Here is a 19,246-nt window from a genome sequence, read left to right as displayed (position 1 = left end):
CTCGAAGGAGTTAATTATGCGCGGTTCTTTTTACTTCGAGACGCATCTAACAGGCATTGCATTCTATTTACAGGTACAATAACGCGTGAAAAAAAAAGGAAGAATCGTCCGGGAGCAGCATCAGACGAAAGAGGAGAAGTCCCGGAGAGGTGGTTTTAGATGTTAGAAGGCGCGGGGGTGGCTAAAGTGGCCCCGCCGCCGGGTCCCGATGCCGGTCCCCGTATCGCAAACGCCTACACTGACCTCCACCCTCGTACCCAAGGAGGAATCAAACATGCCTTTCATAGACGACGAGCTATTCTGGTACTCTGACAATGACGGAAAAATGGATTTGACCCAGTGCCTTCAGGTAATTCTGGAATAATTCGACATTATATTATATACGAATGTGGAGAGAACAATTTGCGATGTAATTTTTTTTCTCTTTACCGTCCTTAAATTTCCTCTGTGTCTTGAGCAGAGCAACACGGGTCAATCGGTGGAATTCTCGCCGATGGAGTTGAGTGCTCTGGTAGGGACGCCGGCGGCTCCGAACGTGCCGGCGGAGGAGGGCGCGGGGATGTCCACAGCGGAGGAAATTTTCGATCCCTTGGATTTCCTGCGGGAACTCGAGGCGGAGGCCAGCCAACCCACCTCAACCACAACCCCCTCCTCCTACAGACGACAGAGGCACAATATTGCCGCCGCGAATCCTCTGTTAGCGGGTAAATTGTCGTATTATGTACTTACATCATTATGTATTAGTATCCTTCTTCGTTTACACGAAACACGCGCTAATCGGTTTTTGACATTTGCGCGTATAGAAAAATTGGCGGCCCCGTCGACGCAAACGTCTCCGACCTCCATCCCTTACGCTTCGAGGGCGGAAATCAAGACCGAGAACATTAAACCGGAGCCGAGCATAGGTAAGTCATATGTGTAAATCTCGCTTTTCTCTCTGGCTTCACGTATATCGGTATTGCAGGAAAATATATATCGATAATGCGTACTTCTGTTTTACCGACAATGGTTTTTTGCGGTAGGTAAAAAACGCATTTATCAGTTTCTTCTTTACCGATAACGAATACGATCCTACTTACCTTCGGAAGTTTCCGCGGCAGTTGTTTCGGTCGGGTGTTCAGGTCGCTCCACGCACTTTACCGGAAATTCAAATCGCTCGCCGCTGAGGGAGAAACCGGCCAAGGTCCGTGCGCCTACATCCGCGTTAGCGATAATAATCGCTTGTGCGTTTCCGCGTACGGTGACTCGAGAAAAAAAAACGAAGGCGCGTATGTGTGTGCGCGCGGTGGCCCAATTCGTATAATTTACAGTGTCGTGTCGTAACGAGCGAACGCGCTTTCGTCCTCGTTTTGCGATTTTGTGTCCGCGTGCAAAAAAAAAAAAAAAATACATCCGTCATGCATCCGCGAAAATGGTACCTCGACATCGAACTTTGCTCGCACTTGCAGATTTATAGATCGCATCACGCGAACACCCTTCAAGAACATTCGAATCTTTCGTCGATGGACTCCGATTCGCAGATGTCGAATTTCAATCGAGGTAATGTGATGTGTTTATAGGAACATTGTTGCGAAGCGTGGCTTTTGTATGTAATTGAATCCATTAACTATTCGATACGATTTGACGAATGTGTGGTTTAAATTCGTTTAGACTTTTATATCTTTCAGATGCCATCTATACGCATTTATAATATTTTGAACATGCAATTTGTGGAACATGTAGTAGGTAAAAGAATAATTAATGGAAAATTGATGGAGTTGTATTTTTTAACATGTTCAAAATTTTGAACAGAATTTAAATAAAATTGATCTTCTAAAAGACATTTTTTGTGAACAATCTCTCATTAATGGAATAAAGTTACATGAATTCGAGAGATAAAGAAAGAATATAAAAAATGATAAACAAATGGTATCGTAAATTTTATTAATCTTAAATTTTCCTTTGTAAGAAACCGATTTTTTAATCTTTATAAATGCTAAATAATAAAGATTCCGAATTAAATGTTAAATCACATAAGTAAATCTTATAACCTAAATTTTTAGAGCTCGGAGAAATGTAAATAAAAATAATAATATATATTAATAACGCTCATTGCGTGTATTACGTATAAGTATTGAAAACGAGATGCTCAATATCGAAATATACAGCCTTTTTCTTGTACAGAAATTTTCATCGTTTTGCACTTGAACGATTCGCCGTGTCGATTAGCCGTTCGGATCTTTTTCGCGCCAATTTCGACGCGGGCTTTTTGACGAGGCATCCAGAGTATCGCGTTGCAATTTCGTCCTGACCGCAGGCCGCGACGAATAATTACGAGCCGTTAGAACACGAATTGAAGTGGGTGCTCATCGTTGTTCTTTTCACATTTTTAGAAAGCGGTTGGAAAGTGAGAAACGGAACTTTCTAACAAAACTATTACAAATACAGCTCGAAATATGCTTATGCACACCCTAATGTTGCCTTAAATATTAAATTGCAATAAAAAGCTGTAAAGAGTTTGACATTTCGGCAACATTGTTTCTCGCGCTGAAATAATATTTTTCCTTATGATAGAATCATGCTTTATTGTTATTTATTTCTCGCAGAATAATCTTCCTCAGCCTTTAATAAATACACGATTTTCTGTTATCGAAATAAAGTTGTATGATGTAACAACCAGAGAAAAATTGTGAAAAATTATAAAAATGAATTTTGAACTAAGAAAAAAGGTATCGAAAAAGGTAATGATATATATTACGTGTAAATACGAGAAGGAGCCCACGACAAAATCGTATACGAGATATTATGTCTGCGAGACTTAAATGTCTGCCTTTATTAAAGTATCGACGAGATTCGCGTTTGACAAGCATAAGCATGCTGATTCTAAACTTTACTTGAACATGTAGTCTTAATCGGAGCGCGCGAAAGCACGAAGAGAGATTAATTGGATTTAATTTATTAAGGATGTCCCGTGTTTATCCGGCAGATTTCGATCGCGATACCCAGTGAACTCGTTGAGCGAGGAAAGCGAGCGCATAATGTGTACACGCTAATTTTCTGGCGTGTGTCTTTCCGACGCTAGCGTCACTTTCACCGGGCACCCGGTGCGTAACGCTCGCAAAAAAACGGATTTTCACGCGGGACGCGCTCATTTCGCGCTCGATCGAGCGGCGCGGATCACGCGGATTTGCGTGCGAAAATGCGTCGCGATTTATTGACGATTCCGGTGGCGATTCCTTGGCACGTCGTTCCTTCTTCTCCCTTCCGAGATGTGACAGAGAGAGACTGACGAGTGCGAGTGCATTCGTGAAAACAGATGTAGGACGAAAGAAAGTAAATCTCTCGCGGCTTAAACGTCGGAACGCGAGTAGCTATATAATTCACTTTCGACTCGTTCCGTTACTGGAGCGACCACGGTGCAGCATGCACATTTCTTTATAGACAACTTTCGCGAGATTAATTCGAGTCTTCATTCTGTAAACAATGGAATTTTTGGAATTTTATATAAAAATCTAATACATCATACGTTGCATATTTTAGACTTGAAACTTTGATAATATTTAATTTTTCCTTCAACGTATTTAATTCCAAGTCCGAATACGCGGGTGTGTACCTTAGATTTTTTTGTAAATTTTTTTACAAAATTTTCATTCTTATATATATATATATATATATATCGTGTTTTCAAATCTCTGGTAGATTCTGATAGAAGGAGATTCTTCCGCACAGATCCTCTATAATATTTGCGAATGCCACGTGGTATAAGTTGCGAATCCCCGGGATTCTATCGCCTGCAGATTCTACACCCGCCGTTTGAGGAGAGAATCCATCGGATTCTGGGCCCTCCATGGCCTTCTCGAATACGGGATACCGCGGATATTCCCGGTACCGAAACGGTCCTCGTCGCGTCCTCGCGTCGGAAACGATCCGGGGAATGGAATTCGTCTCGATAACGCGCGCGTGACGCGCAACTGCATCTCATCCCTCCCCTCGCCCTCCCCTCCCGTCTCCTCTCTCAGGTTTCGGTTTTCTCTCCACCCGTCGCATCCAGCTGTCCTCCGCCCGTTCGCTGCACTTGTCGCTACCCTCGTTCCCTTGACCCTCCCCAAACACATAAATTCTCGTCGACCGTCCGACTCTTCCACCCTCCTGCATCTCTCCCTCCCCCCCTCCCTCTCCCTCTGCCCGTGCCTCGCGTCCCGTTCCGTCTGCTTCTGCGCTCGGTTGGGGCCCCACGGAAATAGATTCGAGATCTCCGTGCATAGACTTTCTCCGCTTCCTCGCTTAAGCGAAACAAGTGCAGCGAACGCGACGACAACACATCGAATTTGCCCGCCACGTGATCGATCAATCCTATTCCGTTCGTGCAAGAGAATCTCTTTCGCATCATCTTTAATCAACGCGTGTTTAATCAATACAGGTATCTCACACATGTATTGCCGGTGATATATATGGATTTTGGGGAATGTTTCATTTAGCGTGGCTGTAGCGTGAATAATGCATCCGTAATACGAGAGCGCCGCGTTTTAATAAATAAATGAATCCATTTTTGATTGTCTTGAGCATTGTTAGATTGTCTCCTAATCATCTCTCATCTCGATAATTCTATGATCTTTTGAAATATATAGAATATTTAAAGCATCAATATATATACAATAACAAGGATGAATCAAAATATTTTTTAATATTTGACATGACGTCAAAGTAATCATAATTTTACACTTTTCCTTTAATGAGCTTTAAATATATATATATATATATATATATATATATATATATATATATATATATTACATTGTTATATTTTGTCATTATCTTGTTGTTATTATCGGGTTGAAAAGAAATTATTTGATAATATACTCCCTCGGTATCACGTGCTAAGTAATCGCGTGGGAACGGACGGGGGTGAAGATTAATTGCGAATCCAAGGATTATACTGGTGGATCCAAGTAATTCTATGCTAATTACGCGCCCCGCTTCGCGGCGTGCACTTACTCTTTAAACGCCCTCTTGATCGAGCTGATAACTCGTTTTCAAGCGATTCCACTTTCTGCCACGACCTTTTACGCTTTTCTGGGTTTCGCTGTTGGGACGCTCATTTTGCAGAGACGCCGGTTGCGTGCTCCGACAAATCCCACGCGACGTTGCACTTGCCACACTTTTGCTGGAATTCGCCAGCGCATTCGATATTGCAACTTTCTTGCGAACTTTTACCAAAGAGGGGAATCTTTCAGTCTGGGAGGTAATTCTAACTATGTATTACGACTTATTTTGATATTGACTCTTGCCATCGATTTATCTTCGATATCAGAGAATATATCTTTAATGATAGTATTAAATAAAAGATGTGTATATAAATATATACAGGGTGTCCAACAATTCGCGCAACACTCTTTAAGGAAAGGTAAAGAGTGTTATTCTGAACAGAAAAGTCCTGTACCATTTTTTTCTATAACGCTTAATAAAAGAGTTATTATTGAATAAAGTCTGGCCAATCATCGCCGATCTTTAGTTGGACGCACAGTCGGTGAGCTGTCATAAACATCTGAGCGCTCACGCACACTGCCAGGCGCGCGGCTCACCGACTGTGCGTCCAACTAAAGATCGACGATGGTTGATCAGACTTTATTCAATAACTCTTTTATTAAGCGTTATAGAAAAAAATGATACAGGATTTTTCTGTTCAGAATAACACTCTTTACCTTTCCTTAAAGGGTGTTGCGCGAATTGTCGGACACCCTGTATATCTGTGAAACTTAAGTAGAGACGCGGCGATATTTTAACATCAATATATGTATATCATTCTGGATTACTTGCATACTTTGTAAATACAAAATATATTATTTATTTGATTATTAGATATATATCGATACTCTTTGAAAACTATCAATATTTTCTTTAAAAAAATATTCGATGACTTTAGATATTTTTGATGAACATTTGTACCGAACGAAAAGAAAATCTCATATACTTAGATGTTTTTAGCTGTCACACATACACGCACTAGAAACAAAGAAAGAGAGAGAAAGAGGAGGGGGAGGGAAGGAAGAGGAATATTTTTAAGTTGAGTACACAATTATCTTTTTTTAAAATTATTAATATTTTTTTTTTTTTAAATATCCGACGACTTTAGATATTTTTGAAGAACATGTCAAGTATTATCGCGATGTGCTGACAATTATATCGAACGAATAAAAAGAGAATTTCATATATTTAGATGTTTATAGCTGTGCATCACACACACATACTAGAAAAAAAGAGAAAGAGAGAGAAAGAGATGGAAGGAGGGAAAAGGAAGAACATTTTTTAATTTAAATACAAAATTTTCTTTACTTAATTATCAGACACATACTGATACTCTTTGAAAACTATTAATATCTTCTTTGAAAAAATATCCGACGACTTTAGATATACTTTTTAAGAACACGTCAAATATCATCGCGATAATATTTATACCAAATAAATGAAAAGAGAAGTGAAAAGAGAATCTTATACATTTTTAGATATTTTTAGCTTTTTTTGCATCACACACACACACACACACACACACACACACACACACACACACACACACACACACACACACACATATATATGCACTAGAGAGAGAGAAAGAGAAAGAGAGAGAGGGGGGGGGAGGGGAGGAGGAGGAAAATTTTTCAATTACTTAAGCTTGTAATTTTTTCTTCCTAAAAAATATATGCGCTTCTTTGAGATTGACGCGTCACGCAACTACGTTACACGGAATCGTGTAACGAGTCGGCTTCGAGAGATCCCGGGTCGGTTGGGTAATCGGCTTCCTCGTATTGCCACAAGGCGCACTTGCTGTGGATCTTTCTCTCTCTCTCTCTTCTTTCCTCCTCCTTCCTCTCTCCCTTTATGTCCGTATCGTTTGAAAGTGAATTCAAGATGGCCACTTTAAGAGAGCCGGCGCGGCGCGTACGCACTCGCACGCGTGTGCCATGCGTGCGTACGTGCGTGCGTGCGTGCGTGTGTGTTGCGCGGTCGGTGATAGTGCACAGCCGCGTATAACGAGAGTGTTGACATTTTCTGCAATCAGGTCAGGGCCCTGCTTGCCAAGTGTGCGCGTGTGTCGGCATTACCTGTATACACTCTTCCTTAAGGCGAATTCGCACGCGGATGTAAACAGCGTTTTTTCTTCATCTTCTCGTTGAATTCGAATTGATATCGCTTAGAGAATTTTTATTAATACGAATAACATATTTTATATTATCTTAACATAGAGTCGGATGTCGATAATGCATTCAATTATAAAACTTTGTATTTTCTCTTTCATTTTGCTTAATCGCAACGAGATAAGAAAGTGAGAAAAGTCATCGTTATATTTTGTAAGCGTCGTGCTTCTTTTCTATTTGCACAGAATGACATCATATGACTAACTTGGACTAAAATAGCATCGCTATTTTAATTTATCGTAAAAAAAAAGAACAGTAGCAGATAAAGATAAGCTGATAGAGATTGTGGGATCGATAGAATCCCTACAACTCAATGAGTTAGAAAAGCACTTTTATCAGGCAGGAGCGAATCCGAGGAACCACCTGTTGAAAATCGGTCGCTGTCTGCGCAAACACATCGCTCTGTTACTAGGAAGACTGAATGGTGCGCGTTATTATTCGAGAAATGATTGTTCGCGCAGCAACACACAACTCTGCCGATATAGCGATTGCGACCGATAACGTTTCTGTTTAATGCCGGCTTATTGCTATTTATTATTGCTGCTTATTATTATTAAAAATTAATACTTGATTATTGACACTTCAAAATTCAAATTCTCCCACTTATGATATAATAATCTTTTTCCATGATCTTACTAAAATAATTTTAACTTTCATTACATTATTAATCTTTTTTATTATGCTCACCATAATTAATAATAAACTTATTAATCGATTTTTACTTCAAGGTCATTTAATTGAAATAATTTGAACAATTACTCCCATATTAATTTTAATTTTTATTGCTATTCCCTCTATTAAACTTTTATAACTTAACTGATGAAATATTTAATAATAAAATTACAATTAAATCTATTGGCCATCAATGAATGATATTGAAGATATGAATATTCTGATTTTATTAATATTGAATTTGATTTATTCATAATTCCTACTCAAGAACTCAAAATAAATGAATTTCGTTTATTAGATGTAGATAATCGATGTATTTTACCTTTTAATTACCCTATTCGAATTTTAACAACCTCAATAGATGTAATTCACTCTTGAACTGTCCCATCTCTTGGTATTAAAATATACTCTACACCAGGACGACCTAATCAATCTCCTTTATTTATAAATCGTGCATATTATAATAACAATGCATATTATATAACATGTGCAATTCTGTTAATCGTCCCCGTAGATCAAACGGCGATTACGTAAAAAATTGGATGAGCCAACGGTTACCACCATCGCAATATCCAGACTCAAATTAAGACCTATTTGAAGACCTATTTGTGGTGAAATTGAGGTGGGCATTCCAATTATTATCGCGTAAAAGATTCGTAACCTGCATAACGTTGACGTATTGGTTGATTGTCCACGTTGATTTAAGCTTTAAGCCATACAACTTAACGCACGCACAAACGCGCGATGTCGTATGATAAAAAGAAAAAGTTAATTAGAAGAAATAGAAGAGTGCGGCAATTAAACTATATTTATTCGAGGGAGAAAATTAAAAATCGTTTCAGTTTCGAGAAGCTTTTCGAAATTAATTATTTTCGACCCTGAGGGGTGAGGATCAGTCTTTTGACACGTACGAAAACATCGGCGCTCGGTGTTTAGATCTTTCCACATTTCGTCCCCCACGTTAACGTGCGGGGACAAGTGTGGGGAGGTCCGTTGGTTCGTTCAGAAGGGGTTGACAAGAAAATCTTGGGAGAGAACGGAAGGGGGGGTGGGGTGGGGAAGAGGAGGCACGATCCCGGCTAGGGTTGCCACCCGTACTTTAAAATAAAGTATTGTACGTTATTTTGGAAACAAACATACTTTATACTTTGTAAAAGTAATAAAGTACGCTAAAATACTTTATTTTACGAATACTAGGTTTTCATTATCATTTTTACGGTGGATGTCACCGTGATTTATTACTATGAATGCATCCGTTTCACGCATTGAGCGCATAGATCGCCTGGAAATTTTTAATTTTTAGATTTTCAGGCGATCTATGCGTTCGATGCGTGAAACGGAAAAGCTTTTCTAAATTTAATTAAAAATGAATTGCTAATATATTTAAATTTCAATATCGATTGTAAAGATGCAATAAAAGTCTTTAAAAAAGACAAACACTTATTAGATATTGCTAAAATTAATAAAAAGTATGTATAAATAATATAAAAAATAAATAACAAAAAATATGTACTTTTTTTTTATTTGGTGTACTTTTTTTTTTGTTCTTAAAAGAGTTACATACGTTATTTGTTTGAAAAAAAGGTGGCAACCCTAATCCCGGCTGCAGTTGAAGCGCGGAGTTAACGGGAACACGTGCGACAGTTTCGTTTTTTTTTTTCAGGCAGTCGTTTGCCTTTTTTAGAAAGCCCGGATTGTGTTTACATTGTGGACTTCCTCGGTCGTCCCCTTTTTCGGCGGCTGTCAAAGGCCCACCCCTTCAGGCGCGTTTGAGAAAAATTCTCGTAATCGACATTAAACGAGGCGTTCAAGAATCGAGCTCGTTTGAGAAGAACCAGTCGGAAGCTTGGTTGGAAAAAATGCGTATTAATCATACCGATAAGAACAATATTTTCGTCAAGATACGACGTCTATCTGTTTTATTTATTGTTCAAATATGCGAAACGCGTGTGCGGAATTGCAATTGGATTCGTAAGACGCGTTCCAGAATTTTTTTATCGCGGATGTCAAAAACGTATACGGTCGTATAATCGGAAAAAGTCTTAGTCAACCGCGCCGATAAGAACAATATTTCCATTCCGCCGTTGTCTCGTCGCGACTCTTCTATTTAATACGTAAATAAAAAAGTTGCGCGAATCTTATCTCCGCGTAGCGAGGAAACGAGCGCCGAATAGCGTTGCAGTAATGACAGCGTGCGATAATTAAAATGTATCTTTCATTTTGATGGGGGAAAATTTTGTATCAATTCGCGGAAAATCTCGATCAACGCCATTTGGATTCAATCTGCCAATTAAACTCGAGCGCAAATGAAATGTCTCGCTAAAGATCTTTATTCACATCTCGAGAGATTTTACTGATCGCAAAAATTCATATCCGCGTGTGATTATCTAATGTTCCATCTCATTGAGACGAGCACCTCATCTGCCTAATCGCACAAGCGAAAAGATATCTTCCGTCTTCTCGGTCGGGTGGATCTCGTCGCGTGCAAAAGATAGGCGCGCTACGCGAAAAACTCGTTGCGTTTATCAGATGGCGCAAAATTGAGGTGGATTGCGGCTCTCGCGGAAGCCTCCAAGGCCCGTCCATTGTGTCGATACACATACCTGACTTCTTCCTTCCCCTCTTTCTCGTTTTAAAAATAAGACTCGCCGTGCAGTCGACAATGCGTGCCGGTGCGCGCCTCGGTAATAATTAAGTCACGAAGGACGAGACGATAACCTTAATTCCCACGAACGTCGAGCTTCGTAGTAGTAGTAGTAGCCGACTTCTGTCCGGTGTTTTCTCTCAGTAAAAATGCATTTCCGCGACGCGCGCGCTCTCACCGTCAAGGCTCCTTGTCTCGTTACACGCTCGCTTTTCACGAGGGAGAGACCGCGCGCGCAGAGGGCAGGAAGCGGAAAGCGGGCACGAGGGGAGAAGGAAATTTCTTATGCTCAAGGACTAATTTCTCGGTTCTCTTCCCAGACGCGTATACTTACTTCAAAAGACACACGCACCTGTTCGTAGATGAGTTCCGAATCGCCGCGGCAACAGAGGTCTGAAATCTTTGGATTTAATCGATAATTGCGTCGAGATTAACGCTCGATTGAAATTGATATTAAATTTGTATTGTGAGATTTTTCAATCGAATTAAAAAACTAATTAGAGCGTAAAGTCTACCGTGTGGATGGTGCTTTAAGAGTCTCTTTTATTCTCGGAGATTTTCCTACACGCCGCGGCAGGTAAACAGTTTCGCAAGAAGTCGCGCGGCGCGAGATCGGGAATTTCCTTATACACGAGTCACCGCGCGCACAAGTTTTCATACGCATGTCGGTGTCTCGAAATTGGGTTACGGTTAGTGCGAGCGATCGATTCATGCGTAGATCGCGATCAGAAGCCACTACAGGTGCTTTTATAAACGTCTTTCCGCCATCGTGAAACTCTGCGTAATTATTTCTTGTGTACAGAAATTATTTCACGCCATTATTCGTCCACTATGTTTATATTCATTAATATTCATCGGTGAGATAAAAAATTGTTTGTAACTGAAATCACGAGTTTTCTTTCGCAATCAAACATTACTAATCTTGGAATTTTGCAAGTTTCGAAAAGCTCTACTTTAATATTTAAAAATGTATCCTTTATCCTTTTGTACAATTAATTCCTTAAGTATTCTCTAAGTATATAATTAATACTCGATCTCAAAAAGAAAATTCACGCTTGAAAGTGAAACAAAAAAAAAAAAAAATGGATTTAATTAGTTTCTATTATTTATTCGCAGTTTCGTAATTCTTCGCACGACATCTTCGATTTTTCATCGCTTTCCAATTCAAATATAACCGCGAAAAATTATCAACGCTTCGGACGTAGAAACGAAGTTACGCATACTCTTGCTCCCTAGTATTCATTTTGGACGTTATTGTTACGCGACTTTTAGTACACCCCGTATAATGGCCTCACCGATTATTGACTCCGTCGCGGAATGTAGGTCAGGTGTGTATGACCGCCGCGAATTATCTTTCCTCTTCTCTCTCGATTTAACGTAAACGGCACGAGTGTTGCGCGACGATAAAGACAATCGTCAATACTAATCCGCGCGAAATGATGACAGTGGCATCATCGATCGTCGCGGCGATTCCGTTGACCCGGTAGTAGCCTGGGGAAAATCCTCGCGGTTTTTTATCGCGCCGATCATTCGCAGTTTTTTTTTTTTTTTTCGATTTGCTCGAGTCCGCTCGATATGCTAATGATCAGGATTTCCCATCGACAGATGCGTCTCTTAGATCGAGTGTCACGTGTCGGAAGGCGTTATGTATTCCCTTGGTATTATTTTGGAGCCCGAGTTGTTGCCGATATTATTTAATTTTTTATTTAATTATTTTATACACAAAAAAAAAATCAATTATTGAATTCGAGATAAATGTTTGTAATTTTTATTTTTTCTAATATAGAGATGATACTGCACCTCTTTTTTATATTGTTATTTTTCATATTGTTATTAGCTAGAGAAAATGGGCGCAAGAAGTTAAGAGAGCCAGTTATATTGCAATCGATGTAGCGATACCACTCTGTGCTAACTTCTCGTCGAACTGCCTGTACGATGTTCGCTGCATCATTAACAAGATAATATTGGCATGCTTGAAATCGATTTTGTGCCCGACGACAGTTAACATGTAAGATGTTTAATTACAAAACTGATTGAAGTTAAAAATTTACGAACCTCGCGCGTTGAGCTCTCGCGAGAAACGAGCGCGTTTCTTGGCATTTTGTAATAACGCCAAACGAGTTTCCATTCTCAGCATCTCCCGCGAGAGATGTGTCTCTCTTCACCTCTGCGAACGCATTCTGCGTAAAAAGTTATGAAATTTTATAAAATCCACGAAGAGCGTTTCGTAGACGCGACGAGAAGTGCGCCTTTGGGAGAGAGAGAGAGAGAGAGAGAGAGAGAGAGAGAGGAGGAAAGAGAGAAAAGGATAAAAAAAAAAAAAGAAAAGAGAGGTCTCGTTCGCGAAATTCGTTGATGACGGGAGACTACACGCGTGTATACGCGCATGATTACATGCGCGCGTATATCGCGGTATCACGCTTGCCGGGGAGGGGGCGGAGGAAGAGAGGAAGAAATACGTGTGTGTGTGTGTACGACGGCAACGCAACAGTTTAGAGTGAAGTGTTACGTCAGTGAAAGTGTTATGCCAATGTGGGCCGAGGCTAACCTGTGGAACCCTGTCTCCGCGGCATACGTGAATTGCGCGTCTGTGTACACGCGAAACTTCGCATAATGCATGCAGGTACACGGGGGTATCGATGGCTCGAATCCCCCCCTCCCCCTCCCCCCCTCTCTCTCTCTCTCCTCCCACCCACCCTCCCGCCCTCGAATGTAATCGAGATTGAATTGGAATAGGAACACGCGCAGGAAGTCTCTCGTACTCGAGGAAGTTTCTCGCCCGTTCGAGAGTTAAATGCGAAAATGCCATTCTGGCGTTACGCCGTACTGAACAAATTAATACTCGCTCGGCGCGCGCAAAAAGAAGTATCGAGAAAAATTAATGAGAGAATTTTCATCGAGGAATAATTGTTAAAACAATACGAGTTTTTGTAAAATGACGTGCATTTTCCTCTTTTTATTAAGCGTACACGCGTTACGTGGATTTCTTCAATCGTATTTCAAAATATTATTGTTATTATATATTTTTATGCTGTTTGTTAAATATTTGTTTATAAATGGTTTATAAATTTTATTTTTATGAGACATGTGAGAGAAAGATGTTTCGGCGATGTGGTGAACGTAATTAAAATACATTGATTAACATAAAAATTAATAAAATTAATAAATTAATAAAAAGATTAAAATTAAATTCATTTGGCAGAATTACTGATATAATTATTTAAATATGTACACGAAGAGTATAAGATTTCGTTCACGTGACACACGAGATGTCTTTTCGTAAATTAGCGCTGCAAGAAAAAAAATCATACATAGAGGGTCGATGTGCTCATTATAAATTACACCGCAGATTGCATTCGTTTCTCCGATCGACCGACTATTCGCGTATATTGTTAGATATTGTCCGATGACGTCTTTCCTCGGCTATGCCGAGTTCTAACGATATAATGGAATGTAATTCCTTCATACGTGGGACGGATCGATTGCACGATGCAATTGAAACAGGATGCAGATCCTCGTCGCGTATTCCTGTTCTTCTTCATTAACATTAGAATGCTTAGGATCTATCAGAATGAAATTGTTAGGATCGGAGGTACATCTTTCGACATTACTGCTTTTTTCACGTCATTTCAATTTCAAGGGATATAAATAGCTAAAAAGATTCAATTTTTTTATTAATTTTATTAGCAGTACTTTATAAAACATACAATTGTAATTGCAAAAAAATGATTCGTTAAAAAAATTTTTACGGAAAAAATGATTTGTCAGAAAAAAAAATACATTACAATACAACATAACGACAATAAAACTACACACGCACACACACAAGATTTTTAATATAGATTTAATTTTTAATAATTTTTTTTTATATATAATATATAAATAGAGATCGCCCGATATACATTTTGACGTTAATAATCGAGCAATGCGTGGAAAAATTCATCGTAAACTTTCGATTAGAAAGGTAAACATGTGTTTGGATGTGTGCGGGCGTCTATGTGTAATCTTGTTATAACGACACGCATCTTATCTTGTAATTACAGCGTTAATTGTGCTCGTTTCGGTATTCACTTTGCCCCTCTTTATTAAGCGAAAGGTAAAACCACACCTTGTGTTCGCCTATTGGAAGAGTGACTTTTTTGAAATATGGACCAAAGTTTCCAAAGAGAGGTAATCGATCATCCGATTTCTCTGCGAAAAGTTTCGCGGTGTATAACTTCCGAAATATGTATCTCTCGACGATTCTTGTGTGGATGTTTGTATGTGTGTGTCTCCGCTAATACATGCGCAATTTTAACACGACTCTAATAAGGTCTATCAAATATTCTCCGCGAAATTATTCCTAAAAAAAGGCAGAATCCAATTCGCTTCGGTTCTCAACCAGACAGTTCAAAGTTCCTTACTTTTTAATTAACGCATTATTTCAGTCAAGTTCATCAAATTCTCTCTCTAATATAATAAAGCATTTTATCAGAATTTTTTAAAATAAGTAAGAGAACTTGTCTCTTAAAACTCACACATATTTATGATGTAAATTTTAAATTTTCTAATTAACCATTTTTACTTCTATAATCTCTATAATGAATATATTTATAAAATTGACACGTTTTATAATTTTTAGAATTTTTAGAAATGTGAAATTATGAAACTTGATCTTTTTATTTTTCTCTCTCACTCTTGTTATTTTTTTTTTTTAATTTTTAAAATTTAATTTAATTATAATTATAATAATCTTAGTACTTTTTAAGATTACACGTGCTCTTTCTCTTCACGTCGTTAGATATAAAATTTATTATGCTGAAGAAACGAAAAAGTCGAAATTAAATAAATTCAATCGCTGTGTGGTCCAGTCGCGCGGACACAAAAGTGAGCACTCTCTTTTCCGTGATAACATTGGTTTGCATAATGCGTCACCTATAAATCAACGTCGCTTGTAATTCCGCAGATAAAGAAACCTGCTCGTGTTTAAAAAACACGATGACAATGTCAACAATAAAAACGCGATTTACCATCTTCGAGAAAGCGAGCAATTAATTGTCATGAGAATAATTTTCGACGATAAAGTAATGCCCCGCACGACTGAGCTGATTATTTTTCTACATCAATATGAAAAAATGTATTAAAGTTAAAAAATGCCAAAGATGTATTAGAAGAAAAAGACATTTTTCTTTGATTTAATTTATGAAAATAATTATGATATAAAATAGAGAAAATGTGATTTTGATATACAAATTGATAATTTGAAAAAAAAAAAACCATTTTTTATCTTCAAATAAAAAAAACTTTAACTATTAAAAATATTAATCTGCTTCATAGGATACATTGCCAAATTTAGGATGGTAAACTGGGTTGTTTTAAACAACAATAACAATTAGGAACAATGATAAAAATATAATGCTAGTGATTATAATATCATAACGAGTCTGAGATACTAAATTGGATATATTTTAATTGAAATGATTATTTTTCAAACTATACGAGAGACATTCTATAAATTTTTATCTATTTTTATTTATATATTTCTTAAACGATTAATCTGATGAGACTTGCTGATGAAATTTGCTGACAACAATTCAGATATCTCTCTACTAAAAATATTTCTATTGTCTCGAGCGTCGCTGACATTTCGCGACGATGGCGAATTATGATTCAAAAAAATACTCACACGATTGGATATTTTTAATATATACGAAATAATCGTATTTGAATTTATTTGCAGAATCAAAGCTATCATTTTTAGAATAACAATCGGAATTAATATTTTGGCGACGGTTGTCTTGCTGGATTTTTTTTGTGCGCAATTTTCTTTTTTTGTTCTCTGTCAGTGTATTGGAATTCAATGCATATTTTTTTATTGTAATAAATTGCGTGATAAATCGTGCATCGCGATTTGTCGCGACGTTTATTCTCCCTTTCACGATGTCCCGGTGACGTTAATATGATAATCATTGTTCGTCTTAAGCTTGACAATACGACGCGCAGGATACATCTCGTTACTTTATGGTTTAGAATTGTAATTTTGATTACGTTACAATAACTCGCTTACGATAACTATCGATATCTTATACTATCTATTACTAAAATGATACAATTTGTACCTTTTTTATTTTCTCTATATAATTTCTCTATAATTTTCGAATTAGATAATCTTTAATTGTAGCTTTGCGAGCATAAGCTCTGATATCTGAAATTAATCGAAACATTATTTCCATTTTATTTATGTACCTCATTTTATTTATGTAATTCCACTGTCCGTTGTAAGAACGAGCGAGAAACTTTCCGATCCAATTAAAATCGCGCGAATTTTCCACTCTCCATCGTCCTTTGCTTAAGTCGGGCGCGGCAGTCGAGCGCCTCTAATTAAATGCGGGCGCCGATAGGTATCGCGAGAAGGAGGAAAAGCCTCTCTGGTCGGGATATGAGAACACGAGGGAAACTGAGCCGAGGGCCGCAGGAAGCCGGCTTCATGTCACGAATCCGTCATTGTTTGCGTTGCTATATTTACCACGAAAGCGAGGTGGTTGCGCGCCTTAAATAACAACCTTGCATGGCGACGGCAGCCGTCATGGTCGGGCTCCGTGTGCTACTCACGCCCTTGAAGGGTCCGCGACTCGTGGGGGGGGAGGAAGGGACCGCGGATGCACACCCGCGCGATTTAGATTCCACCGTTGGTGGTTTGGTAGAGCTTTCCATTTTTTTTTTTGCAGCCGCTTTCCATAATTGGCGGAAATGAACTTTTTACTTTTATCATTAGTCTATTTCCCGGATGTGCGTGGAAATATATATATATGTGTGTGTGTCCGTGCGCGCGCGCGCTCTCTCTTCGAAAGGCTAACGCGCGTATTTTCGATGACGAATATTGTTGCGTCGAGAAACACGAACGAAATATGTGGAATATGTAGAACGGAATGCGATCTGGTGCGAGCCAGGTCAGATATCGATTTTTGCCAACTGCAAATTGGCCATTTGCTATACTTAATTTCGTACAATCGAGATGTGCCGTACTGTATACAGGTCACAAGCATTTAAATTTATGAAAAACCTCGGAATTATAATTTCAAAAATATCAATTTATCGTACCACATTGGAGAACTATTTACGGTGAAGAACGCAATATCCCTTGCTAATCTGCAAAGCATTTTATTTGCGGTGCTCCTTCGTACCTTTGCTAATATCCGCGCAACGATGAGAAACGATAGAACGTGAAGCAAATAATCGATTCGATGGATGTTATCGAAGAGGCGAAATCGCCGGACGATTGAGATTAGGAAAAATCATTTATTATCGAAGAACCCACGGGAGATCACTGCGAAATATCGCGCATCACGTGCTGCGAATGCGCATCACGAGAGGCAGATACCGCTGGAGCGTGTCTTGACGAAAGAGTGTGTGTGAGTGTGAGAGAGAGAGAGAGAGAGAGAGAGAGAGAGAGAGAGAGACAGAGTGATTGTATCTCGATTACAGAAAATGTATTTTTATCGTTGCATCGCTCTCAGCGACAACGTTCCGGTGGCACCATGAAATAATTCCCACGCGATGATACGTCGGACTAGATGCGCGAATTAAAACACGAGTTAAATATTAGAGCTCCGTTATTTGTCAAGGGAACGTGAAAAATTAATCGGTCCGTGAATTTTCGTTCAAACCCTCTCTCGTGCGCAATAATTTATTTACATATTATATATAAAATTGAAAAAATTAAAGAGAGAAGTGGGTTTAAAAAAAAAAAAAAAATGATTTTAATGAAGGAAATGGAAAAAAAAATTTTTTGTCTTCCACTCTGTTGCCTCATCATCATATATAGAATCGTATTGAATTCTCAGGACTTTGGACAGAAATTTTATTAACTCGCGAATCGCATTAATTGTTAATCTCACGAGTGTTAATATTTTTTTCGGAAATACAACGCGGTTCTTTTTCTCTTTTATATATCGCCACTACTATTTCGATGGCGGCGATACGCGATGGAAAAACTTTGTCACCTGTTTGCGGTCGCGTGAATAATTTCGATCCCGGTCTATTTCGACGGTTCTCCTTCGCCTGCATTATGAACGAACGTGCAGACAGAAGACGGTCTCCTCTTCCGCAATCGATCCGGCCACTCGCGTAAACTCCCCGTCACTGTGTAGAAATTATTTCTGACCCGCGGTGAGAAACACACATGTCCATGTATTATATTATATATGTATGTATGTAGTATGTGTGTGTATGTGTGTATGGTAGTATTTGCGCCGCAAATTAGGTCATCAGACGGCGTCGCTCGAAATCCGATAATTGTCTGAAAAGGTGTAATTCGCTGGCGCAAGCGCGATTTGGCTCTATACGTCGTCGTTAGTACGAGATATGTTCCCGCAACGATCGCGCTTATTTCGAGAATAAAGCCGATAAATTCGAGTCGTCTGAACAGCCAATCTCCGACGCCGAGTTTCTGAACGGTGAGAAAACCTATAACGTATTTACCAAAAATCGGACCGCGCGGTCTCCGCAAATAGCGAGACTACCGCGGAATATCGGTCGTCCCGTTGTTGCAAATTGACGAGGTCAGACCACGAAATTGAAACGCGCCACGCTCGATTCATATCGCGCCGGCTTGACGGTTCTTTTCTTTTTCTTTTTTTTTTTTTTCCTTTTTTTTTAACTCGTTTCCCGCGAACTCGTCCCTCGGTCATTTATTATTAATGAACGCATACCGCATTTTGTAATCCTTCCGCTTACGAATGCGTTAACAGAGTTCACGCGTCGCATTAAAATACAT

The 19,246-nt window shown here is 38.9% G+C and overlaps 1 protein-coding gene and 1 long non-coding RNA gene across 5 annotated transcripts in view; one reads left to right on the top strand and one right to left on the bottom strand.

Annotated features, from left to right (window-relative positions):
- The window catches only part of LOC126849075 (ecdysone-induced protein 74EF), a 187,161-nt gene that overhangs the window by 61,870 nt on the left and 106,045 nt on the right, over positions 1 to 19,246 (top strand). For all 4 annotated transcript variants that reach the window (XM_050590578.1, XM_050590581.1, XM_050590577.1 and 1 more), the window contains exons 2-4: positions 74 to 349; positions 461 to 704; positions 804 to 905. In XM_050590578.1, the coding sequence (XP_050446535.1) occupies positions 209 to 349; positions 461 to 704; positions 804 to 905 (487 nt within the window). In that variant the 5' untranslated portion in view covers positions 74 to 208. The remainder of the gene's footprint in view (positions 1 to 73; positions 350 to 460; positions 705 to 803; positions 906 to 19,246) is intronic.
- Positions 223 to 847, bottom strand: LOC126849108 (uncharacterized). The gene is made up of 3 exons (XR_007687353.1): positions 730 to 847; positions 430 to 654; positions 223 to 355 (listed from the first exon to the last, which is right to left on the bottom strand). It is a non-coding gene; the product is annotated as an uncharacterized LOC126849108 (long non-coding RNA).

The sequence above is a fragment of the Cataglyphis hispanica genome, chromosome 4, assembly GCF_021464435.1.
Source record: "Cataglyphis hispanica isolate Lineage 1 chromosome 4, ULB_Chis1_1.0, whole genome shotgun sequence".
Lineage (NCBI taxonomy): Eukaryota > Metazoa > Arthropoda > Insecta > Hymenoptera > Formicidae > Cataglyphis > Cataglyphis hispanica.
This window is presented reverse-complemented; position numbering and strand designations above follow the sequence as displayed.